At 33.4% G+C, this 22465-nt stretch overlaps 1 protein-coding gene across 3 annotated transcripts; it reads left to right on the forward strand.

The window, feature by feature from the left end:
• Positions 1-5068: 5068 nt before the first annotated feature.
• LOC117681553 (BMP-binding endothelial regulator protein) lies at positions 5069-21915 on the forward strand. 3 transcript variants are annotated; one of them, XM_066075278.1, is made up of 15 exons: positions 5069-5324; positions 5421-5535; positions 6664-7532; positions 11440-11521; positions 16216-16407; positions 17615-17705; positions 17875-17957; positions 18197-18296; positions 18483-18592; positions 19467-19604; positions 19856-19960; positions 20115-20166; positions 20287-20956; positions 21047-21177; positions 21635-21915. In XM_066075278.1, the coding sequence occupies exons 3-15, from the start codon at positions 7426-7428 to the stop codon at positions 21826-21828; spliced, it is 2055 nt and encodes a 684-aa protein (XP_065931350.1). In that variant the 5' UTR covers positions 5069-5324; positions 5421-5535; positions 6664-7425; the 3' UTR covers positions 21829-21915. The 3 variants fall into 3 exon arrangements, with proteins under 3 accessions (XP_065931350.1, XP_065931349.1, XP_065931351.1); XM_066075277.1 differs by having other exon boundaries at positions 5435-5535; XM_066075279.1 differs by lacking the exons at positions 5069-5324; positions 5421-5535 and adding an exon at positions 6405-6527.
• Positions 21916-22465: the final 550 nt, after the last annotated feature.

Genomic DNA, 22465 nt, shown 5'->3' on the forward strand with positions numbered 1-22465 from the left:
AAATCACAATGTATAAATTTACACATGCAAACGATTTTTTCTATGATTAAACGCTGTATGTACAAATTCGGCTACTTTTAGTTGGTAATCCTGATTTAACACTGAACAAATATCCAGTATCATTATTATTCGGGTGGTCATTATATAATCTATCAAAATATTTTCTCCTTAATTTATAATAAGTTTGATAGTCTAATATGAAGTGTTTTTCATCTTCGACAGAAGAGATTGAACAGAAAATACACGTTCACTTTAATGTTCATTTCTATAACTTTAGTTTCTATACAAATAGGAAGAAAGCCAGTGCCAGGGCTGAACATTCTTGTTTTCAGATGTTTGAAGAAACATACGTTTTTTTTTTTTACATTCTTATTTTTCTCAGTTAGATTTAATTGAAATAAGTCCTTAATTTTGGAGAAGATTGTATCTTAACTTTACACTCGTTTTCAGCGTATTAACGAAGTTTTTGGCACACAGATAAATGAATAACACGGTTGGAAGGCATGTATGTTTACTGTCGTCTACAGTAAACAAAAACTATTCACTGCAATGCCAGCAAAGTTGATAATCTGTGAGAACAATAAATAATATTTGTTATGCACAAAACCTTTTAATGTGCTTTTTTCTATTTATATTAATTAACACTTTATAATATTCCTTTGTTGTCTTCGCCCATGCAACCATTGGGTGTTTGTGTGTTTGGTTAATTTATTTGGTGGGTGTGAATACAAAATTTAAAACATGATAACTTTTCATGTTGAAATTTTTTAATCATGAATAAAACAAAATTGTGTTCTTGTTCGCTGTTGTGTCTTCAATTGCTTTAGTATTACTTACTAATTTTGCAGCAAACAAGAAGGAAATCATCTGTATTATGATGTATCAAATTACTAGTATTTAAAATAATACATGCTTTAAAAATCATTGATTTTATTATATGAACTCTGATATGTGGTAGAAATGTGTTATTTATTATAAATGAAAAAAGGGTAAAAAGGAACAAAATTTTATGTACTTGGTAACACTTCAACAGACACTAATACAAGGCAAAAATGCAAAATAAATTTGGATTGCACACAAAGAATAAGAATGCCGCCAGTTGTAAATTGTCGAAAGTAAATGAGCGATCACATTGTGCCATCCAAATATTACCCTGTACCATCGGAATCTTCTGTTGGGTTCATCTTTACATTATTGAGATTGTACAAAGTGTATTACAATATTTACAACGTCAGCTCTAGTCACATTGCCTTTTAAAAAAGAAAAGAAATCCTTCTCAACTTTAATTGGATCCAAAACGCATAAAGATGGATAAATACAATATTACAAAGTTGTAAAAAGGGTACGCTAATATTTAAGATTACCAAAGAAATTGCCGAAAACTTAAATAAATAGAAAAAGGTGGCTACAAATATACAAAGCAAAGAACATTATAGGGACGCACTAACACACCGTTTTCAAATTTTACAACATTTGGAGTTTCCCTAGGTGCAGGCAAATAGAGAAAATTTCTGTAACTATTTTTGCATTTTTAAAACTAAATTATTGACTTTAGAAGATAGTTGAAAATCGGTGGAATTTATCTCATTTCGATAATGATAGTTTTTTATGTAGGTAAAAAGTCAGGGGGAGGGGAGGACCTGACAGCCTGCTGATTGATTGTATGTTCATTTGACTCCCAAACAAACCACACGGGCACTGTGTGACCCCGCGGGGCGACCACAGAGGTATCGAGCAGTCCTTTTTTGTGTCAAAGTGAAAGACTACAGACGGTATATTGATATAGACATTTAATTAAGGTGATTAGTCATTTCAAAGAAAACGATTGGCATATAACATTTATAGCCGAATAGTGATTTGACCTTTAAGGTTGGTGCCCAGAATGATTTTAATATTTACATGTATATATTAGAGTTTGGAAATAGTTGTTGAAAGTGGATACACCGGCATTGACATTCTATCACGTGTAAAACAAAAATCTCTAACAAACAAAAATCAGGAGGGGAAAAATTACACCACCTCCTAAGTTCATTAAACCAAGAAATACCCAAAACGCGAACGCATTTGACATTTTTTTTTTACCTTTTTAAACTGGCCCCATTACTACTAGTATACACTGAATATACACTAAACATACATAAAATATACTTTAGTAACCATTTTTTTAATACAGCTCAAATATTTCCTCCCTTTGTTTCAGGCAGACGAACCTACAGTAAAACATTTATCTATATTTTGATATTATTCTTCAAGTGGTATTACTCTATAAGTTGGACTAGTTTCTTTATCTATTCTCATTTGATGGTCTCAAGACAATCTTCATCTAATCTAATTAACGCTTATTCTTATGATAATTATTTTTAAGTTGCAAGCATACCGGTATGCCGTAATTTTCATGATCCTAATTTTAATTATTTTTAGGAAGATGATAATGATTTACTTCTTTTAAAAAACTTTAGGTTTGGATCAGTATAAAAAATATATATACATGTATAAAGCGAATATTTCTTGTATTGTTATAAAATATATACATGTACTTATTTCGAAGATCATATAATAATATATAATTAGATATAGTATAATGTATATGTGATTAAAAACTTAAGTTCAATGCAAACATTAAATCGGTAAAAATTGAAAACATGAAGGATAAAGTTTAATAAAAGAAAAAACAAACAAACTGCACTTCTTACTTTTTATGAGAAGTGCACTCATCGAAAATCAAGATTGATTGTCCCTTTTTAAATGAATTTAAAAATTGATGTGATATATCTTTTCTACATAGTTAAAAAAATCCTTTCTTGTTCGCCAAAATAAAATAAGTGATTAAATAGAAATTCCATTAAAAAGAAAAAAATTTAAGAGCTTTAATCTGACTTTAAAAGAACACAAAATCATAAAAAGTCAATGAAAAAGGATAAATTTGATTGACGAAACAAACTGAAAAGATTCAATTTAGTCATAAATCAAATTTAACATCCTTTCATTTTTGTCGAGCCAGTTTTCGGTGGCCAGAGAGGCGTCAGTCGGTCTTTTCGGCCCGGGGTGGACGATCCGATTAAGACTACAACGCTACATGTCGTCCGCGCACCCCGTTCAATTTTCTGCCTGTTATCAGAGTTTAATTCGATGATTATTTTTTCCATAAGAATAAAGATTTATTGATGTAGAATACTGATAATGTAGTCTTTTAAGCGTTTGATAACGGGGATAGAGAACGAAGGGACGTGCTTTCAGCTCCGTGTTTCTGCATTAATATCATTTGTAACTTTTGAAAAAAGGGCTAACAACCTAAAAACAGGGAAAAAGAATTAACAAAGGTATAGAAAGATGTTTATTTTGTTCTATAACAGACCAAAAATTTCATGCATACGGCTCTTTTTTTTTGGGGGGGGGGGGGGGGAGGTTATCAGCTATTAATTCGGCTAAAATATTCCATTGACAATACGCTGATTAAAAATCAAGCCGTAAATTTTTGGACAGTAGTTTGTTAAAATATTTGTAAAACAAAAACCAACAAGTTAATGAATTTTAAGGCTGTATATATTTAAAAGAGGGATTAAAAAATGAAAACATCTTTTTTAAAACCGATGTAGATAACTTTGTTAACAGAAATGAAAATGTTTATTGTTAATACATAACATGACTTTAAGAAAATACAGCAAAGTATCGAGTTTCTTGTTAAGAGCCGGGGATTTTCTGAATGAACTGCGATTCAATAGAACGTAGAATTCACGAGATAGGAGCAGGACAATGCAAAGTATCAAATTACGTTACAAAATTTCAAAATCGTGAAATATAAATTTCACATAACATAAAAAAAATCAAACAAAAAACTCGAACTTGATGGCCACACACGATATTTTACACCTTATTCAATTATGTGAAATCAAACTTTGAAAAGAGTTAAAAGAGAAAAAAAAACATAACTCATTTACTGAGCTCCTCACAAATACCCATATTAATCTCTTGTTGTTCAGTCCGCCAAATACCAGTCGCCAAATGGCTCCACTAGGAGCTGTATGTTGAATTTTAAGTAATTCAATTCCTTTTCCATTTTTTAGAAAAAGAAATAATATTTCATTGAAACTCTGCACGAGTCCATTTTATATATATCACTAATTGAAAATCGTCAAAAAAGGCGTTTATCGTGAGAGAAAAAGTAGGACTTTTTGACATATTGAGGAATTGTGAATTTTATTTTAATTGGTAACATAATATCAGAAGGAAAAGATTTAATTAATTTTTATCTCGTAAAATCGATACATTTAAAAATGACATAAGTTTTTTTTTTAAATAAACATGATTCCCCAATTTTTTTATGTGATTTCCTGAAAGTAATTCACAACAATTATGTTTCAACTATTTAATGGTTAAGATTTCCTTCTATAAACAAATTGATGACTATTGGTTGGTCTTCTTTTCCTTTTAGTTCTCACAGAGAAACTATTTTTTTTTAAACATTTTTTTAAAGCTCTCAATTTAAAAAGCTGAGCTTTATCTTGTCTTCTGTATTAATTCACAAAGGCACAGACGATAAAATTCCTAAAACAAACAGTACAAATAAATCACAATTCAGTGGAGAGAGATAGAGAAAAAAATCTTTATCATAATTTGTCATCTTTATTTACCACAAGTATATCTACTTACTAGAAATACATTAGTTGTCACGATGAACGGTTTTATAAAGATCCTTGGACGGGGTTTTGTTTATAATATAAATTAACCTGTTTAATAAAAACCCATTTTCGGCGCCCTTGTTTTCTGATCAGCTAATAGAGTAAGTAAATGGAGAATAGGTAGGGAAGGGAATTTTCATTGTAAATTTTAATGTACTTAGTTTCGCCCGATATAGCGATATCTCTGGACTGAACAAACAAGAGTTTGTATATACAATATTTTAACTTGGGTTTGCAAACATGATTTGGTTCTGGCAAAGAAAACACACACGTTCATTCTGTATAGAGAAACTTGCATTTCTGAAGGGTAATACCTGAAATGTAAACAAACATAAATTGCTGGCTAGAATCCGTTCTCTCCAGGTAGGTAGGCTTCCACGCACATGGGACCTCCCACAAGTAAATGATGGCCCAATCTCTGGGCCCCTTTTGTGTCAACTAGGTTGAATTGACAGTCGGGAGAATTACCGTGTCTCAGGCCGACTGTAAAATGAGCATGGCTTAGGTTGTTTATGAGAGCCAATAATGATGTGCTTCTATTAACATGGAGTGTACTATCAAAAGAAGACCCCGATAGTTTAGAAGACCACAAAGACAGAAAGTGGCCGTTTGAGAAAGTACCAGATGTCGAGACTGCGTCGCTTAGTATGTATTTCGATCTTGAATTAACATTTGATTTACTGCTATAAAATGCATATGATTAACTTTTTTCGGGATGTTCAAGTTGTGTTTGCATTATAGTTTCAAATTTCTAGGTGTCATCTTGGTAATCAGTAGCAGGCGAATTCTGAATGGTATAAGAAGACGGAATAATGAGGTTCCAAGTCTCAGCAGAGCTGAAGGTTTCGTTTCTCCGGTAAGTGATGAACCTGCAGATAACTTGGGATCGGGGAGATGTATCGCCATAGAATTCAACCTTAATCAGTGACAAGATCGAAGAAATTAGACTTTTACTAGGAAGAAGAATTCCCATGGTTTTCTTTTCTCTATTCTTAGGGGTGTCAGTAATGAATTTCTAAAGCGAATTTATCATATTCTCTAGCATTTTAGCTGCCAAATGTGACTTTATGCCAAATGCGACTTTATTTATTTATCGTTTAAGGTCTCCTGTAAATTTCATATCTGATACAGGGAAACATTCCTTGCGTGTCAACATCGCGGAATAAAAAGAGAAACTAATTTATTTTTTAGTCTATTTATCTTTCAGAGCCGTAAATCGATCAAGTGCTTACAAAATTTGTGTTATTTTATATATATACAATTCGAGATTTCCGAAAATTTTAACAAACATAAAAATCGCTGGTATCACCGACGCAACAGTCTTTACTTCATTTAGTTTCTTAACCCAGAGGGGGAAAACCCATTCATTTCGAATTGAAAAATAATTGCTCGATAAGTGTTCCACAGATAAAACTGTCATAAAAAACCTACATAACTCTTGTCTATGGCTAATTAATGTCCGCTTGCGAAAAAATGGGGAGCATTTCTTTCATGGCTACCGGGGGATAATGATTCTATCGATGTTACGGCAGTGTAGAGATACGGATCTCCCCCCATTCGGGTGCGCGACACACACTGTCTGAGAAAGTGTCGTAAGACGGGGAATTGGCGACACGAGGAAATAATCGGGAAGGCAAAAAGAGTCCGCTGGATTAGTGACGGCCCTTCTTCTGCGGCGGGACACACATTGTGTAAAATACTTAATTAAAATATTTTACATGCGAGCACATTATCGCCGGAGATGATAATCTCAGATTCGCTCAGTAGATTGGAATCATCAAGTAAATCATGTCCACCGAGGAACAAGGCCGATAATCTCGATTTGATTCTCCTTAAAGATAATCCATGGTTAAGAAAAAAAATGACAAATTAAACTTCATAATTGCATTACAAGCTTATCTGATTTTTTGTACTTTTAGCGAAGTATTTACATTATTGAAGTACTATATCATGTTTCATGATTGTAATATTTCTTATTTTACAGATTGGATGTTACCCTGAGCTGAGGCTTAATCAGATAAAAAAATCTTCCAGCGAAGTCCATTAAACGACAGTGCTTCGGATAAACGGGGATGTTTCTTGTTCTATTCTCGTATTGGACATAAATCTTCGAACGACTTGCATAACTGTCTTTACTTCTACCAAAAGCCGTGTGTCGTTTAGTGATTGTTGGTGAACCACTTAATTATGGTGTACAAACCCCGGACACCAATAAAACTGTAATTACCATTATGTTTGTTAATAAGGACCAGGGACCATAGCACCCTCTGACAAAATATCGAGAAAGGCGTTCTCCGGCGATAATTTTTTTTTTATCACAACGAAACAATTCTGAGGAAATTTAGCGATAATATTTGGTGTTTTATCTAGTCTATTTATCACAGATTCAATTTTTATGAATTTATAGTCGTGAAAGAAATTTTCCAGAAACTGACTAATTGATTCGCATCCTGAAGAGTTTATCTCGTGAACTAATAAAAACCCAAATTAAGGGCTAGACGTTGTAATAAGTGGTATTGGACAGGAGGATTCTACATCATTCATGAATGATTATCTCAACCAGATTCAAACGAGAGAAAGTTTCTCAAGAGGACCACATCCATTTAGCAATCAAAAACATATACCATACTTTTTTCATTGATAAACGAGGGGAAAAAACTAATTTGCAAAAAAGGATCAACACATTAAACCGCTGAATGTGATTAGTAGCGTGTGCCTTCAGAAGAAAACGGGATGAGACAATACTATGAAAGGATTGAGGCATTTGAACGTACCAACATGTCATGAAATTTTACTCGGAGTACTTTTCATCCTATTCTTCGTGGACCAAACTAAGACCCAATTAATAGGCAAGTATTTCAAATATCTATATCTAATTTCTAGGGCAATTAATTTGATTCCAATCTCGTGGTATCTATGTCTGGTGTGAGAGAATTAGACCACGTTGAATTTGTTCCGTCTGAGATGAGCTGCTTTTTTTTAATTCTTAAATCAAATCGCAATGCAGATGACAAGATTTGAATTAACCATTACGGCATTGTCATAATACGTGTTACCGTGTCAGGAACAAAAGACAGGCAAAGACTGATCCGATTCAGTGGCACCAAAAATATATATAGCACAGCGAATTTTTATCGATTATATTAATTCATACCCCCAAAAATTCAAACAAGACCGGTGGTTTTTTTTTCTCGTTTTGTACGAACATGATGTCAAATTAAATGATTTTTTTTGCACATCATACATTAATACATTTTTAACCTGGGAATTTATAACTCCCCCAATCGACCTGCAAGCACCGATTTATGATATTAATCAGTTTATTTGATTTATTTGTTAAACCACTAACTTTAAATATCGTGTATTTTCCATACTGGACGTAAATAGGCCGACAGGTGTTAATGTATGCAAATCATAAGGATTTATGAGTAAAACGTAAAGGCACTAATTGTATTCAAAACCACTCAAGGACATATTACCTAGACCTAATTAAAGATTGAACATTTTTTTATTAATTAATTGTTATACCGAACATTATATTCGGCCAAAAATAATTTGAAAAAGTAAGCAAGTTATTACCAATAAATCAATTAAGAAACAAATAAATGCGAAAATTCTTGTGGTTTTCGAAAAAAAAGTGAAATATGGAACTTACCAAATGAGGGTCTTTTTATTGCTTAAGCTTGTCCCATATAAATATCTCTCTCTCTCTCTCTCTCTCTCTCTCTCTCTCTCTCTCTCTCTCTCTCTCTCTCTCTCTGTTTAGTTAGCAGGTGCAGAATAATTTCTTTGCTTATCATCATAAACGAAAATCATATCCGAACATAAAACCTGTCTAAACATATCATAATAAAATGTAAATAAAATTTTAACCGTTGAAAATTTGCAACTGGGTTATAGCAATTTTATTCAGAAAATCTCATAACTATCAGTTCTGTTGAGATTTTGACATTGTTAAAATCTATTCTATTTCTTATCTCCACGTCAAGGCCAGTGATTGTGAATTGGTTTTTCTTCAAAGGCTTTTTTGGGGGAGTAAACATAAATTATTTGCCATAATTGCCTTATTTGAAAAATAAAACTTGCACTCAATTCACTTTAAACACTTCTGATTTTCATACCGTTTGAAAAAAGAAGTTTTCAACTCATTCAACATATGTTTCTTATAAAATGCCTACCACGAGGGAGAAGCTTGTTAAAAGAAATATATGTTAATTTTATTTTGATATCCTTGAATAAATTCCTAGGTTAGAATATTCATTCAAAAAACACCGTTATATGAAAATAAAATCATCATAATTCTTTATGATTTCAAAGACATTTTACAAGTGACAGTTGTGATATTTGATATATAGGAGCGAAAAAGAAATACATCCATGCAAAAAGGTTCACCGAGAGCCATTTATTCCAATTCTTATGACAGGTATTTTTTACGCAGGTGTTAGGATCATAATTTTCAGTTAAACTATTTCAAATGCAGAGAGAAAAGATTAATTAGCATGTTGTCTATGCTAACGTTAGGCTTCTTGAGATACAAATTCAAGAAACAATTCCGATTTTTTTCTCAGCAAAATAAACACAACCATCTGCAATACAACTACAGATTTAAATATATTTTGCAGCAACCACAGAAGTAGCAATTTGAGTTGCACCGTATCTTATTATCAGTAATTTGAATTTATTGAAAAATAATATAAAAAAATGAGATGTAAGAACTTAAAAAGAAATCATATTTTTAAAATAAATTAAAAATTGTTGATGAACAGACTCAATTCATTTTATTAGAATATTTTTTTTTTGGGCAAATATAAAGGTTCTGAATAATACCTCAATTTGTTGCCATTAAGAACAAGTACACTAGTCTTTTGGAGACGATGATCTGTGTAAAGTATGCGGTGATAGCGACACAGTCTATATCCTTCTTGTAAAACACACGAAAGACCCTCAAATTTCCTCATTATTTCCTTTCTTTCAAGAAAACTAAAGGCTATTACACATTGGAGAAAATCCATTTGATTCTTCTGTAAAATTTCAACCATTTAGAACAATTTTCCTCTAGAAATACAAGAATTCATTTTCGTTGAATCATAGATGTCAGAGCTGTAAATACATGAATGAAAACGTGTATATATGCCGAACCATGAAAAAGAAAAAAGAGTGTAGTTTAATTAGTCTGCATTTGGTAACTTCACGTAATGCCATTTAACATGGGGCTTATTTGCACAACCACAATTTGCACATCTCAGTCCTTCTTTAGAAAATTAATTTTTAAACAAAAACAGTCTTTCTGTAACAAATTCAGTGTGAAATAATTAAGTCTTTAAGAAATATATATTTATCATTTCAATTAACATATTGATGGCAAGTTTAATTAATTCGTACTAAGTATAATGACTATCAGGTTTCAAACTGGAGAATTTTCATTTATAGCCTTCTCAAGTGAAATGTGCGCTCGTTATGCGCTGTTAAACGATATGCGTTTTACATGTTGTTACAGTTTCAGTTTATCTTTTAAAGAAAACAAACATTTTGAGATCACGCACGAGACAGGGTTATATGGCCACACACGGAAACCAGACTAGTGAAAGTAAAATGGATAATTCAATTCATGAAAGCTCTGAATTAACGGAATAAATCAACCAAACCAAACCCCATTTTATGCCGATCTGTTTCTTAGACCAGCAACGCAGATCTGCGTTTCTATGTATTCAGTAGACTCGAGAAACTTATTTCCCAATCTCACCAAGATTTTGATTTTTTTCCCAGAACAAAATCAGAAAAATCTATAGATAAATCTATCAGATTTAAAACTTGCATGCATTTCTTTTCTTTGTGGTGAAATTAATTGCAAAAAGTGCGGAAAAATGTTACACTCTGGAATATTTGGAGCAGTGACTACCCATAGCAAACTTTCACATTACACAAAAAGGGATTTTAATTTATGACCGCCAGACAAACATAGAATAAAACTTTCAAATTGCCAGTTGCAGACGACAACTATGTCTCTATTATCAATGAAACGTTAGACGGTTAACAGAGGAATTTTCCATTTATAATTGGCGAAATGTCTCTTTTTCCTTCAGTAATGAATATCTTTGCCATTTGTCGGCTGCTGCAGGAGCTCCCGGTTTGTGTTGATTGCCTGTATAAATATTGAGAAAATGATTCAATGTTGTTCTAATCGATGTCATGATAAAGAAGAATTCTTTGTCACTGAATTAAATTCAAGTCTTCTTTGGCGACCGGAAACCGTATGTTTTAGGCGGGAAGTTTTTACTGTTGATCTATTCATTACCCTATCGTCTGCTTTATAACTGATTTATGAATTTTCACTCAGATGGTTGCATCTCTATTAGGACTCCTAAATCCCCCTATATAAATAGGTGTCGCCCAGCCCTAAATGTACCCACCGATGCTTGTGAAGCGTTGCTTCACGAAACACCATATTTCCGGGGTGGTTTCATTGCAAAAAAGATTTCTTAAAATTGCAACACAGCAGGCGTATCCTGTGATCCGGCACCATAACCGTCAACACAAATGAACGTTTTGAAGCATTGCTACAATTTGGTTGTTAATTCGTTTTAAGTGATTTCTAAAAGAACGAAATTTGTTCAGAAATTCTTTTCAAAGGAGTTTTAATAAATATCACTGTCACTAACTTCAGGAATGCAGTTTATTAAAATATAGGTATATAAGGTGTTAATGTCAATACATAGATAATTGTTACCATGACAAAATTATTTTCCTTTTTGATAGGAAGTATCAGAAGATGCGAAAAGGAAGGTGAAGAAATATTCATCCCAAATATATCAGACAATCCCTGTATATATTGCTTTTGCAAGGTAGGTAGAATTGTAATTAAATCAATAATCCATTTCACGCTAAAAGATACATATCTCATTACACACAACACTTTGCTATCAAAGAAAATATGCTATCCTTTCCTTTCCTCATGAAACATTAAATCTATTACATAAATAATTCCTTTATGATTTAAAACATTAATTAATGATCATACACGTACATTTGTATTGTCTGTGTCTACAATCTCATGTCTGTACTGTCAGAAGTGTATAGTATCAGCTTCTGTCCTGTGCTAGAAATGTACAGTCTAAACGTCTTCTCTGTGTCATAAGTGTGCAATCTCAACGTTTGTACGTAATAAAAGTGTGTAATATTATATTCCCTATTGTGCTGGAAGTGTAAAATTTCAACTTCTGTCCTGTGCTAGAAGTGTACGATCTCAATTTCTGTACTGTGTAAAATCACAACCTTTGTACTGTGTTAAAAGTGTACAAACTCAACTTCTGCACTGTGCTTGAAGTGTAAAACTTCCAACTTGTCTAAATATTGTACAAAAGTGGTTGATATTAGCTCAAACATTCTACAATATTGAAGCGCTTTACTGAAGTCTCAATGAAATTAAAAACAAAATTACATATACTTTTCATGTTAACACCCCTTTTATAAAAAAAAAGTCTTGCTTAGGTTCACTAACGGTTCATTAACATTAAACACAAGCCAGACCTCGACCTGGGCTCGATCCGCCGACCTTTGAGACACCGGTCTGGTGTTCTAATTCATTAAAGGCTTCGCGGTAGTATTTTTTTATATAAAGGGACTTTGTTGGTGGTCAACATCTATAGATGTGTTAATCATGGCCTTTAGCCCGAAGACCGGAGCAACATCAACCTTACCGCAGTGAAACATCGGATGTGGTTTAGACTTAAGAAAACATCTTGCACCAAATATATAAGTACATCTTGGCGAGACATGCACTGGCATTCTTTGTTATCTATGTATTAAAGGAACATAGCAGTTTTGACGACTGAAAATATTTCATAATTTATCATCAATAATTGTTCATTTTACAAGGGTTTTTTTCATACGAACGAATATAAAATGTACGCAGGGGGTATTTTTCTGTATTTCAACGTCTTCTTTAGAAACGATATACTAAGCAGTCTTAATCTTGTCTGGGTGCTTGTCTGTGATATATACCCTAACACTACATGTACATAGACATTTGATGATATACAAACAATGGTGAGCGATTGCTTTACTAGGGATTGGTATGAATTATGAATGAACAACGTCCCATTCATCCATTCGGCGATAGAGTCATGTGGCTACCCTTAACAAGAGATTGTAAGCCAGCATGTCTTAATACGTTTCACATCTATCATATCTACACAGTACTTGTACAGTTTGTGCGAATTGAATTTGCTATCATCTATGTTTGTTTTGCTGTCCGCCTTCTCGTGTAATCACAACCTAAATGCTTTTATTCGGCGAGAATAAAGAGACCTCAATTCGGGTAGATAATGTTTTTGCTTAAAAAGTCACTATTTTAACCCCGCTCTTGTACAGGTGTTTAAGAGGTGATCTACAAAAGAAAAAAAACAACAGCATATCAACCTTTCAACTATCGATATACAAGTGGGGTTTATATGCTATTTCAGAAAGATATATATTGCAAAGTACATACCCTTACTTGATCTGAAACAATTAAATGCAGTATCCTTTTAAGATTTGTTTTAAACAATCAATCAAACCTTTTGTTGTTAAAAGAATTCTTTCATGGATTGAAGGCCAACATACTAAGATACTTTGTAAAAGTAGCGTTTACAGGAAATGTACCTAGGTACTCGAGTTAATTCAGAAGTAGACAACGGAACGACATCTAAACATCGCTTTAAATGTTATGTAAATTCCTTTTTTTTCAGAAGGTTTCAGATCCTCTTTTTTATGTTCATACATTATTACTTTCACCATATTACATCTTTAAACTCCGAAAGTCGATTGTTTCGCCTCCTGAAATTAAGCGGGTCGAGAGATCCAAGCACGCGATGTCTGGGCCAGACTTTTTTAAGTGTATATAACGTCGACCACTAGTCTGCGATGAACTTTTATCTCATTAAAATACCTTTAAATAGTTATATAATCATTTCAGTGAAAAGAGATAAACGTTTTGACATACTACATACAACCTTCTTGATCATGGATTTATCACGGTTAGACGTCGCCCTGCAAAGAAATGAAGATTTATTGAGAATATCGCGTAGAGTAATGAATGCGGCGGGCGTCGAAGACCTTATAAAATATCAGTTTTGCGACCTGTAAATGAATTTGTATAAAACGTCTTTATGAAAACACCTGATATCATTTAATCATTGCTTATTCAACTGTTAAATTATCGATGTAGCGACTTTGAGGACAAAAGAGCGCCAATGATGTTAAGGCGGCCTGTTGTAACTCTCCTGTGTTTGAGGTATAAAGAAGGGTGTTCACTTCTTCTCAGAGACAGTCGGTGTCGTCATCAAACCATTAAGATAACTTTCTCTGGTTGTTAAAGAAACAGATAAAGCAAATTAGACACTTCTAAAGGTTTTAACAGTAGTATTCAAAATATGAATGGGAAACATGTACAGAAGCGAAACACACATGTGACAGAGTGTATCCGATATGAGTACACACAAAATTGCACGTTTCATGATCAAATATTAGACAATACGTTGCGCAGAGCCGATATATTAGATTTATTTAATTTTTTCTCTGTAACAGTAAAAAAAAACATGATAATAGATAAATCAACGTGCAAGAAGATGGATGTTACCTAGACAGACCATCTACCTGAGTACCCATCTCAAGTCGGTAAGCACAGCCTAGAGTAGTGCTACAGAAGGAATGAAGTACCACTCCTGCCTAAAAAAAGTACTTTTCAGATATACATAGAATTAGAGAGGATATACCCTCCTCCTTCTATTTTCTTCAAGAATCTTGCAGAACAAAAAAGTCAGGCCATTGCTTATTAGCTATCGTCGAGACGCGGGGTCCTTGACTTGATTTAAGTGATTCTTAAGCACCCTCTAAGGCAAACAAGTGGTTTTTCATATGACAAAATCGGAGACGAAGAGAATGTGTAATATTTTGTCTGATCACAACCTACTCAATACTAGACCACACAACCGATGTCTCTAAACCTTTTATGAAGGAAGAGTGATGTCGACATCATAACGGCATCAGCAAAGAGTCTCCTTGCTGAGTGACATTTTCATCGTCTCGTTGCAGTGAACATCTATAACCACTGCATTCCTCCATTCCAATAGTTCATCGATGCTAACAATATTGGTATTCGTGCTGCATGGTGTTGACACAAAATATCACAAGACATCGCCAAATGACAATGTCTGCAGTTGAAAATTTATAAATGGAGAACTTTATTAGAACGCCGGGGACCTTAAACATGCAAACAAAGCAGAAAGAAATTGCAATTGAATTTACCAAATGATTTTCATACCAGTGATCGTTTGTTGAAATGATTTTGTTTACCTTGGATATTTATACTTCATTTATATCAATGGTTTCTGGCTGAATGTAAATTTGAGTAGCTCTACAGCTAGAGTCAACTCATCTCTTTTAAGTCTTATTTAAGACCAGGGTGGTATAATGTGTCTATTTAACTATCCGGCGCGCTGGGCAAACAAACTACGCGCCAACCATACATATATATTATATTTCTGAATGTATTTAACAGATATGTTATGATTAACTTATGCAAACATTTGTATGGTCAAAAAAAGGGTTACTTTAAAAGATTTTTTCAAGAAATCCCTTTAATTAGGATAAATATTTTTGCACTTAAGACTACTTCAGACTTTTTTTGTATGCGTATTGTATAGTCCAAAACGAACCAACCCTGGTCGTTTAACGCGCCACTTAATAAAAGTCTTGTTCTTTATCAGAGTAATCGGTTTGTATGGAAGAGGTATACGGTGAATCGTTACATGTTAGCAGTACTGTTGTGACAGTCGCTATCAGTCCAATCACTAAGCTGTTTGATGTACAACAAGTGTTTGTTTTCTACAAATTGACTTAAACATTATCCAGCACCGATAAGCCCCCGATAAAATTATGTCGACTCCAGAAACAAACATACTAAACATTGGTATGACATAAGCAACCGATATCTTTTGCTTTATTCCTTTAATGGACGATTGATGATAATGAGGTGTTTAAATCTTAATACCTTAGAATGTATATATAAAATTTTTGCCTTTGAAACTGTTCAGCTGGTTATAAATTTCAAGACAGACTATATACGTTTATGTTTCTTGGATCCAGTCTTTGATCTTTGATCCCATATGTCTTTCTTACACTCTTAAGATATGTTGATTTATTCAGCTATTCTATGGAGATCTAATCTAGTCCACTATAGATTTATGGCAACTCTAAATTCAATATGTTTCACACTCATCAGTTTTTGAGGAGAAGTCACTGTCCACTAGGGTCAGACCTCTTCTATGACGTCAGAGACGGGACTCGTACAGTGGCCACGAACTCTGTCATAAAACAAGAACCGAATCACCTCTCTGAAGATATCTACTCAAGTCTCTAGTGTCTCTTAAAGTCCTTCCTCTTTAAAACAACAATATCAGAAAACTCGTCAACACAGAACTATTGGTCCACAATTAACGTTAATTTGTCCACAGTTGCAATAAACCAATTTTGACTAAAATTACGTTTTATATTTCAGAATAAAGAAGTCACTTGTCGACGAACACAATGTCCTAGCTTAGATGGATGCCATATGATTCTGTACGAGAACATACAAGACAACAGGAAGTGTTGCGAGATGTGTAAAGGTTGTACATACCAGAACAAAGAGTATGCCAGCGGAGACCAATGGAGTAGTCCCGACGACCCGTGTGTTCAGTTGTCCTGCAGAGTAAGTTACACTGAATTATCAGTTACAATTGTAGAAGAACAAGTACAATAAATAGAGTACCAGTATATATATTTAGATATAAACAGTTAGTAGAGATAGTGAACTAATAGTTATTTTATGCTCGTCTTTCTTCTTACAATTTCGATGATAACGAAGTTGGGTTCGTAAATTAGAAAAGTGTTCATTAACCATTTCATATTGTTTTTTCGGGTCTGAATTAAAAAATTGGTTCTGTCGCAGAATATCGTTTTCCATGTTATCTTTTTTTTTGTCTTCTTCTTCTTCCAAATTGGACACCCTGAACAAAATGTTCTTTGAAACATTTCAAAACTTAATATCCGGTATGCACTAACCATTTTGTACTCATTGGTTTTACTGGAAAGAACACAAACTGCATCAACATTTTTTTTTTGAATAAACTGTGTTTCTTTTTAGTTTTTACCCGGTACTGAGTGTATTGTCGTAAACAAGAAAACATATAAAATATCATAGTTATTATTTTTTTATAAAAATATTCTGTAAACATATTTCTCGTTTGGAAAAATGTTGGCAATATACATGTACGTCATGTATATATTTACCCACACAATGTACATGTATCAATGGTATCTACAGTTTCATTGGCCTTTTACTTGACTTGACCTACTTGTATCTTATTTCTTCTTCTTATCATCAAGCCGCTTTCTGTAGATTGTCATTTCTATTAATATGCCGTAAAGTTTGATTAAACATGGAACTGTATTAAAGTCGAATATATATGAAAAAAATCAATGTAGACAAGTACGAAGAGGAGTATCAAAGTAGTAGAAATAAAATCGAACAAGGATATGAAAATGCTACATTCCTATCTTTAATTCAAATACCTGTTGCATAAAATCGAATAATTACCACTAAACTTGATACTTTAGACTTTGATATTATTTTAATGTCGATGAGAAATAGATACCAAGACACATTAGTACATCAAGCTTCATGATTGAAGTTTTTTCCTGTCCTGTCGTGTACAATCCGTGATGTCGTTTAAATTTCTGAATATTCGTTTTCATTCATACTTTTCATTCCATGCATAGCTGAGACACTTTTTACCTGAGGACGCGTGGGATATAAAATTTATGGTGTAATTGATTGTTATATGTCATAAATAGTCTGATATCTTTGAGGTAGATTATGAATAAACTCCCTACACTTAAAAACTTTTTCATTTCAGGCAGGGGTAATCACAAAAGCCAAAACGAAATGCTACTCAAATTGCAAGAACCCTATCCAAGTGCCCGGAAAATGCTGTCCTATTTGCCAAGGTACACTCCATTAATTAATTATTGTAAACTCCTGTTTTGTGTGGCTTTCAAAATGACTTTCTTCATTACCTACATGGCAAATCCAGTAAATAAAAGAGAGCGGTTTTGATGAAAATTAATGACACTCTTGCACTTTTCCTTTCTCAGCCAGTAATTTTGCGTATTTTAGGTTGTGAAAACAGCGGCAGAACGTATCAGAATGGAGAGGAATTCACCCTCAGTACAGACGCATGCACAAAATGTACATGTCAGGTATATTAATATGAAGACTGCATAACTGTTAATTAAAACGTGACACCTTTCCTAAAACAGGAAATTAATTTTAACCTAAAATTATTCATCATATTCTTTTACTATATTGAAACAAACCTTGATCATTTCTAGGTAAGAGAATTTTAAAAGCATATAATCAACAATATTAACAACATCATAAACTTTAAATAATTTTAAATAATATATTTTTATCTAGTAATTTGCAATTTTTTTTTCAGAATGGAAATGTATCCTGTGCAAAAGAAGTATGCCCGGTATTAAATTGCCCAGAATCTACAATTATACATAAAGAAAATGAATGCTGTCCTTCTTGTGAAGGTAACATATTCATAAAGCCATTTATTTTTAATAACTTTAGTTTTCACTATTTCACGATAAAATATCATGAAAATGTAAATTGTAAATTTGTCAGAATTAACTTTTTTTAACATTGATACTACGCCATTGCTTGTACTCATTAAATATCAAACATATGGGCAGACTCTATCCCATTGTCTTTTGTAGGCCAGCGTAAAATTTTTAATTTGCCAAATGGATTTTGTTTCTTCCAAAAGAAAATCTACAAAACCAATGACATTTTTCGACCTGAAGACTGTACAGAATGCAAATGTTTGGTATGGTTCTTTTTTCTTTTATGCATTTTGCATTCATTATTAGCAAAAATAATTAAAAATTCTAAATTTAGGTGTCATATATCATAACAAGTGTTACAAGTTTACAAGTGTAAAACCAATGGAAATCTATTGTGTGGTTGTTTTGTCATCGTTTCTCATAATTTTTATTTTATATAATTTTAGAAACTTTAATTCAATAAAGCAAAACTTTGTTAATAAAATAACAATAAGATATAACAATATGTATTCAAAACGAGTTATACGAAAGATTTTTCAATATGTTGAATATCAGGACTTGCCAAACCAGTCTTCGTTATAAATGGTTAAGATGGCATTGGCAGTGTAAATGGTAAAGGAAAACACTAAAAGTATTTGTTAGAGCTTAGAACATTAACCCAGAACTATTTTCTGGAACAAACATGGATGTGAGGGCCATAGGTCGCTATAAATAGGTATTTTATATTTAATAAAATTTGTAGCATGTTATGTTGCAGTTTTTAAATTAATATATAAGTTATTAATTTTCTTTTAAACATTCGTTTAGGTCAAATTTGACCGTTAAGCCATCCCCCCTTTGATAAAGCATCCTTTGTACTTTACGTATCCTAAGAAGGGTCAAGATAAACATGATTCACAGAAACTTGACATCCATGCATAATACTAATTATAAACTTAAGGTTTTCATGTGTTGTACATTGAGTTATTGTATAAAAATCATTTCGCTAAAAATTAGTAAAAGTCCCGAATGAAAAAGGGTTAAAACAAAAAAGAAATTATGAATTGAAATTTATGCCTCAAGATCGGTGTATTTCATTGCTATGTTAAGAAAGATAATTCAAAATAGTTTCTATGAATTCTATTATATCCATTTCAGTCAGGGACCATTGTCTGTGACCGAGAAACCTGTCCACCTATCACGTGTAGCTATAATATGACAGTCAAAAGTGAAGACTCTTGTTGTCGCGTGTGTCCACAGAAGGATGTGTGTATCTACGAGGGCACAACTTATCAGGTAAGATATATACACTACTAGTATTTTCTTTGTAGCAAACTCTCAGCAATATGCAAGCTATATATGCTTTGATTTTACTATTCATTATTATTATTGTTTTAAACAAAATACTAAATAGAACATAGAAAAGCAAGTTGTATATTTACATAGATTGTGTGTTGGAATTTATAATCCCATCATCCCCATTTGTGATTGTTCGGTAAATGGGCGCTTTCCTTGTATTTACCGTACACCTTTTGGTTGTGTTACAGGACTCTGAAGTGTGGCAACCTAACCTGTGTACCAGGTGTTCCTGTGACGACGGAACGACCCGGTGTAGGGTCCAACAATGCAAAGTATCCAGCTGGTGTCCGGCGGTAGGTCAAGTCTACAGTTCTTGCTGTATATTTGCTCTGTCCGCAAATTGTAAAATTTTTGAATCAAACGTATAGAATTGATGTTAAAAAACCCCAAAAGGTTCAATGAGACAGGACATTCTAACATGAATAAAATGTAAAACTTTAATTCCAGGGATATGTACTGAAATATATTGACGGTGAATGCTGTCCCCGGTGTGTTGAAGGTCAGTCTATATTGGGAATTTTTCGTTTTAATGCAATACATAATTATGCATTCATGATTTGGAAGTATTTCACAAATACAAAGGACAAAGGTTTTTTAAGAAATATATTCTCGTTTTCAGCTAGTGGAATATGTACAGTTTTTGGAGATCCTCATTATAGGACTTTTGACGGCAGGATTTACAATTTTCAGGGAGCTTGTAAATATTTATTAGCAGAGGACGAAGTGAGCAAAAAGTTTTCAGTAACTGTACGCAATGACGCGCGTTCGTCGCCATGGTTCACGTGGACACGTATGTTAACAATATTCATAGGAAAAACCAAAATAGGACTTCATCAGAAACTCACAGTTAAGGTTAACAGAAAGAGAATAAAATTGCCTTACAAGAATAAGAATCCAACTTTCTCCGTTCATCGAGAAGGGAATTCAGTGATATTCAAAGCAGAGTTTGGACTGCAAATCGTCTGGGATGGCGACAGCTATGTGGAGCTGACAGTCTCTAGTCAGTACAAACGTCGGATGGCGGGTCTCTGTGGTAACTATAACGGGTTTGGTTCCGACGACCTCCAGGGCAGGGACCACAAACTCTACACCGACAGTGAGGAATTCGGCAACACCTGGCGAGTGGGCAGCAAGGCCGCTTGTGTTCTTAGTCACAACGAGTCGGAACACTCTTCCCTCTGTGATGGAGACAAGAGGAGAAGAAAACGGGCGATTGCTGCTTGTAGTTTTCTTCTTGGGAGTGTGTTTTCTAAATGTCGTCGACGGGTAGACGTGAGGACATATTACAGGTAAGAAGAATAATTTAACAATTACCAATTTGGTATGTCGTGAAGCAGTGAGCGAATTTCCAAAAAGTTGTAAAACATTTTCTTTTGCAGTTCTTGTATATCGGATATGTGCGATTGTCCTAGAAACAAAATGTGCGCCTGTGAATCTTTTAAGGCCTACGCACAAGCTTGCTCTCGGGAGAACGTCAGCATCCGGTGGGAGAAGCACATCCTCTGTCCAAGTAAGTTTGACCAAAAAGACCAATGTTCTCCAGACTTTAACGTTGGAATTTTAGAAAATTTGTTTGTTGTTGTGTTGTGATAGGAGTAAAAATTTGGAGTTGTTTTAAAATAACAACCTTAACATAGAGTAATTTCATTTCACAAATCTCTAAATCATCAATACCTTATCATGTTCGCTTGCAACAAGATAAATCACGAGGCTGCTTGGTCCTCAAATCAGCCATTACTTCTACTTCAAATTTTAGCCATTAATTTTGAGCTTATTCATATTTAGATAAGAAAATTATTCATATATTTTAGCTTAAAAGTTTGAATACTTTCCTATGTCTTTATACAGAGCTATTCTTCTTAAGAAGATCAAAATGGCCCTCCTAAAACAAAAATACATGTACTATTTAATCAATGGTTTTTAAAATGGGATGATCATTTGGAGAACTCATTATGTCCATACTCTAGGTCAGTGTCCAAGAGGGGCTATCTACAGACGCTGCACCAGGCGTTGTTCCAAGACATGCGACGAACCCAAGAAGACGGGCTATTGTCGAGACAAGTGTCAGCCAGCATGTATCTGTCCGGGAAAGCGGGTCCTTCACAACGGGAAATGTATCGCGCCACACACGTGCCCGGGCGCGCCTAGTCCGTCCCTGTGATGTTTCAATACTTATTATTTATTTGCCAGTATACATATTTTTCATGTTTTCTTTTTATCTGCGAGATTAAACAATTTTTATTTTTTATTTTTGTGTGTTTTTTTAATAACACTTACAATGAGAATCGATGCCTCAAGAACAAATGAAAGTTTACGAAGACAATTAAAATATTACAAGTAATTGAATATTGATTTTTTCTATCTTCGTCATAAGTTAAAAGTTTGATTTAGTTTGAAACGATGGAAAAACGTTAATGATAAACGATTCTTGTAAAAACGGTATATATCTAAAATCGTATAGAACACTTTGTCAATAAAAACCATTCAGTTCTTCAATTTACACCGATCACAACATTAAGGTTCCAGAAGATGGAAAGGAATCCTTCGTTAAAAATATATTGAACATGTGGTGTTCATGAACAATGTTATGTACCCTTGTAAAACTATGAGATGAAATTATCAATTGGGTTTCAAAGTTCCAGAAGATGGAAAGGAATCCTTCATTAAAAATATATTGAACATGCGGTGTTCATGAACAATGTTATGTACCCTTGTAAAACTATGAGATGAAATTATCAATTGGGTTTCAAATAATCTCGATACAAATCAGAATACGCCATACCATGAATATGGTCATT

Source organism: Magallana gigas, chromosome 2 (genome assembly GCF_963853765.1).
Source record: "Magallana gigas chromosome 2, xbMagGiga1.1, whole genome shotgun sequence".
Lineage (NCBI taxonomy): Eukaryota > Metazoa > Mollusca > Bivalvia > Ostreida > Ostreidae > Magallana > Magallana gigas.

Coding starts and splice junctions, on each gene's coding strand:
- LOC117681553 (XM_066075278.1), top strand. CDS start 7,426: ATGAAAGGATTGAGGCATTTGAACGTACCAACATGTCATGAAATTTTA. Junction 11,522..16,215: donor GTATATATTGCTTTTGCAAG/GTAGGTAGAATT, acceptor TTTATATTTCAG/AATAAAGAAGTCACTTGTCG. Junction 16,408..17,614: donor GTGTTCAGTTGTCCTGCAGA/GTAAGTTACACT, acceptor TTTTCATTTCAG/GCAGGGGTAATCACAAAAGC.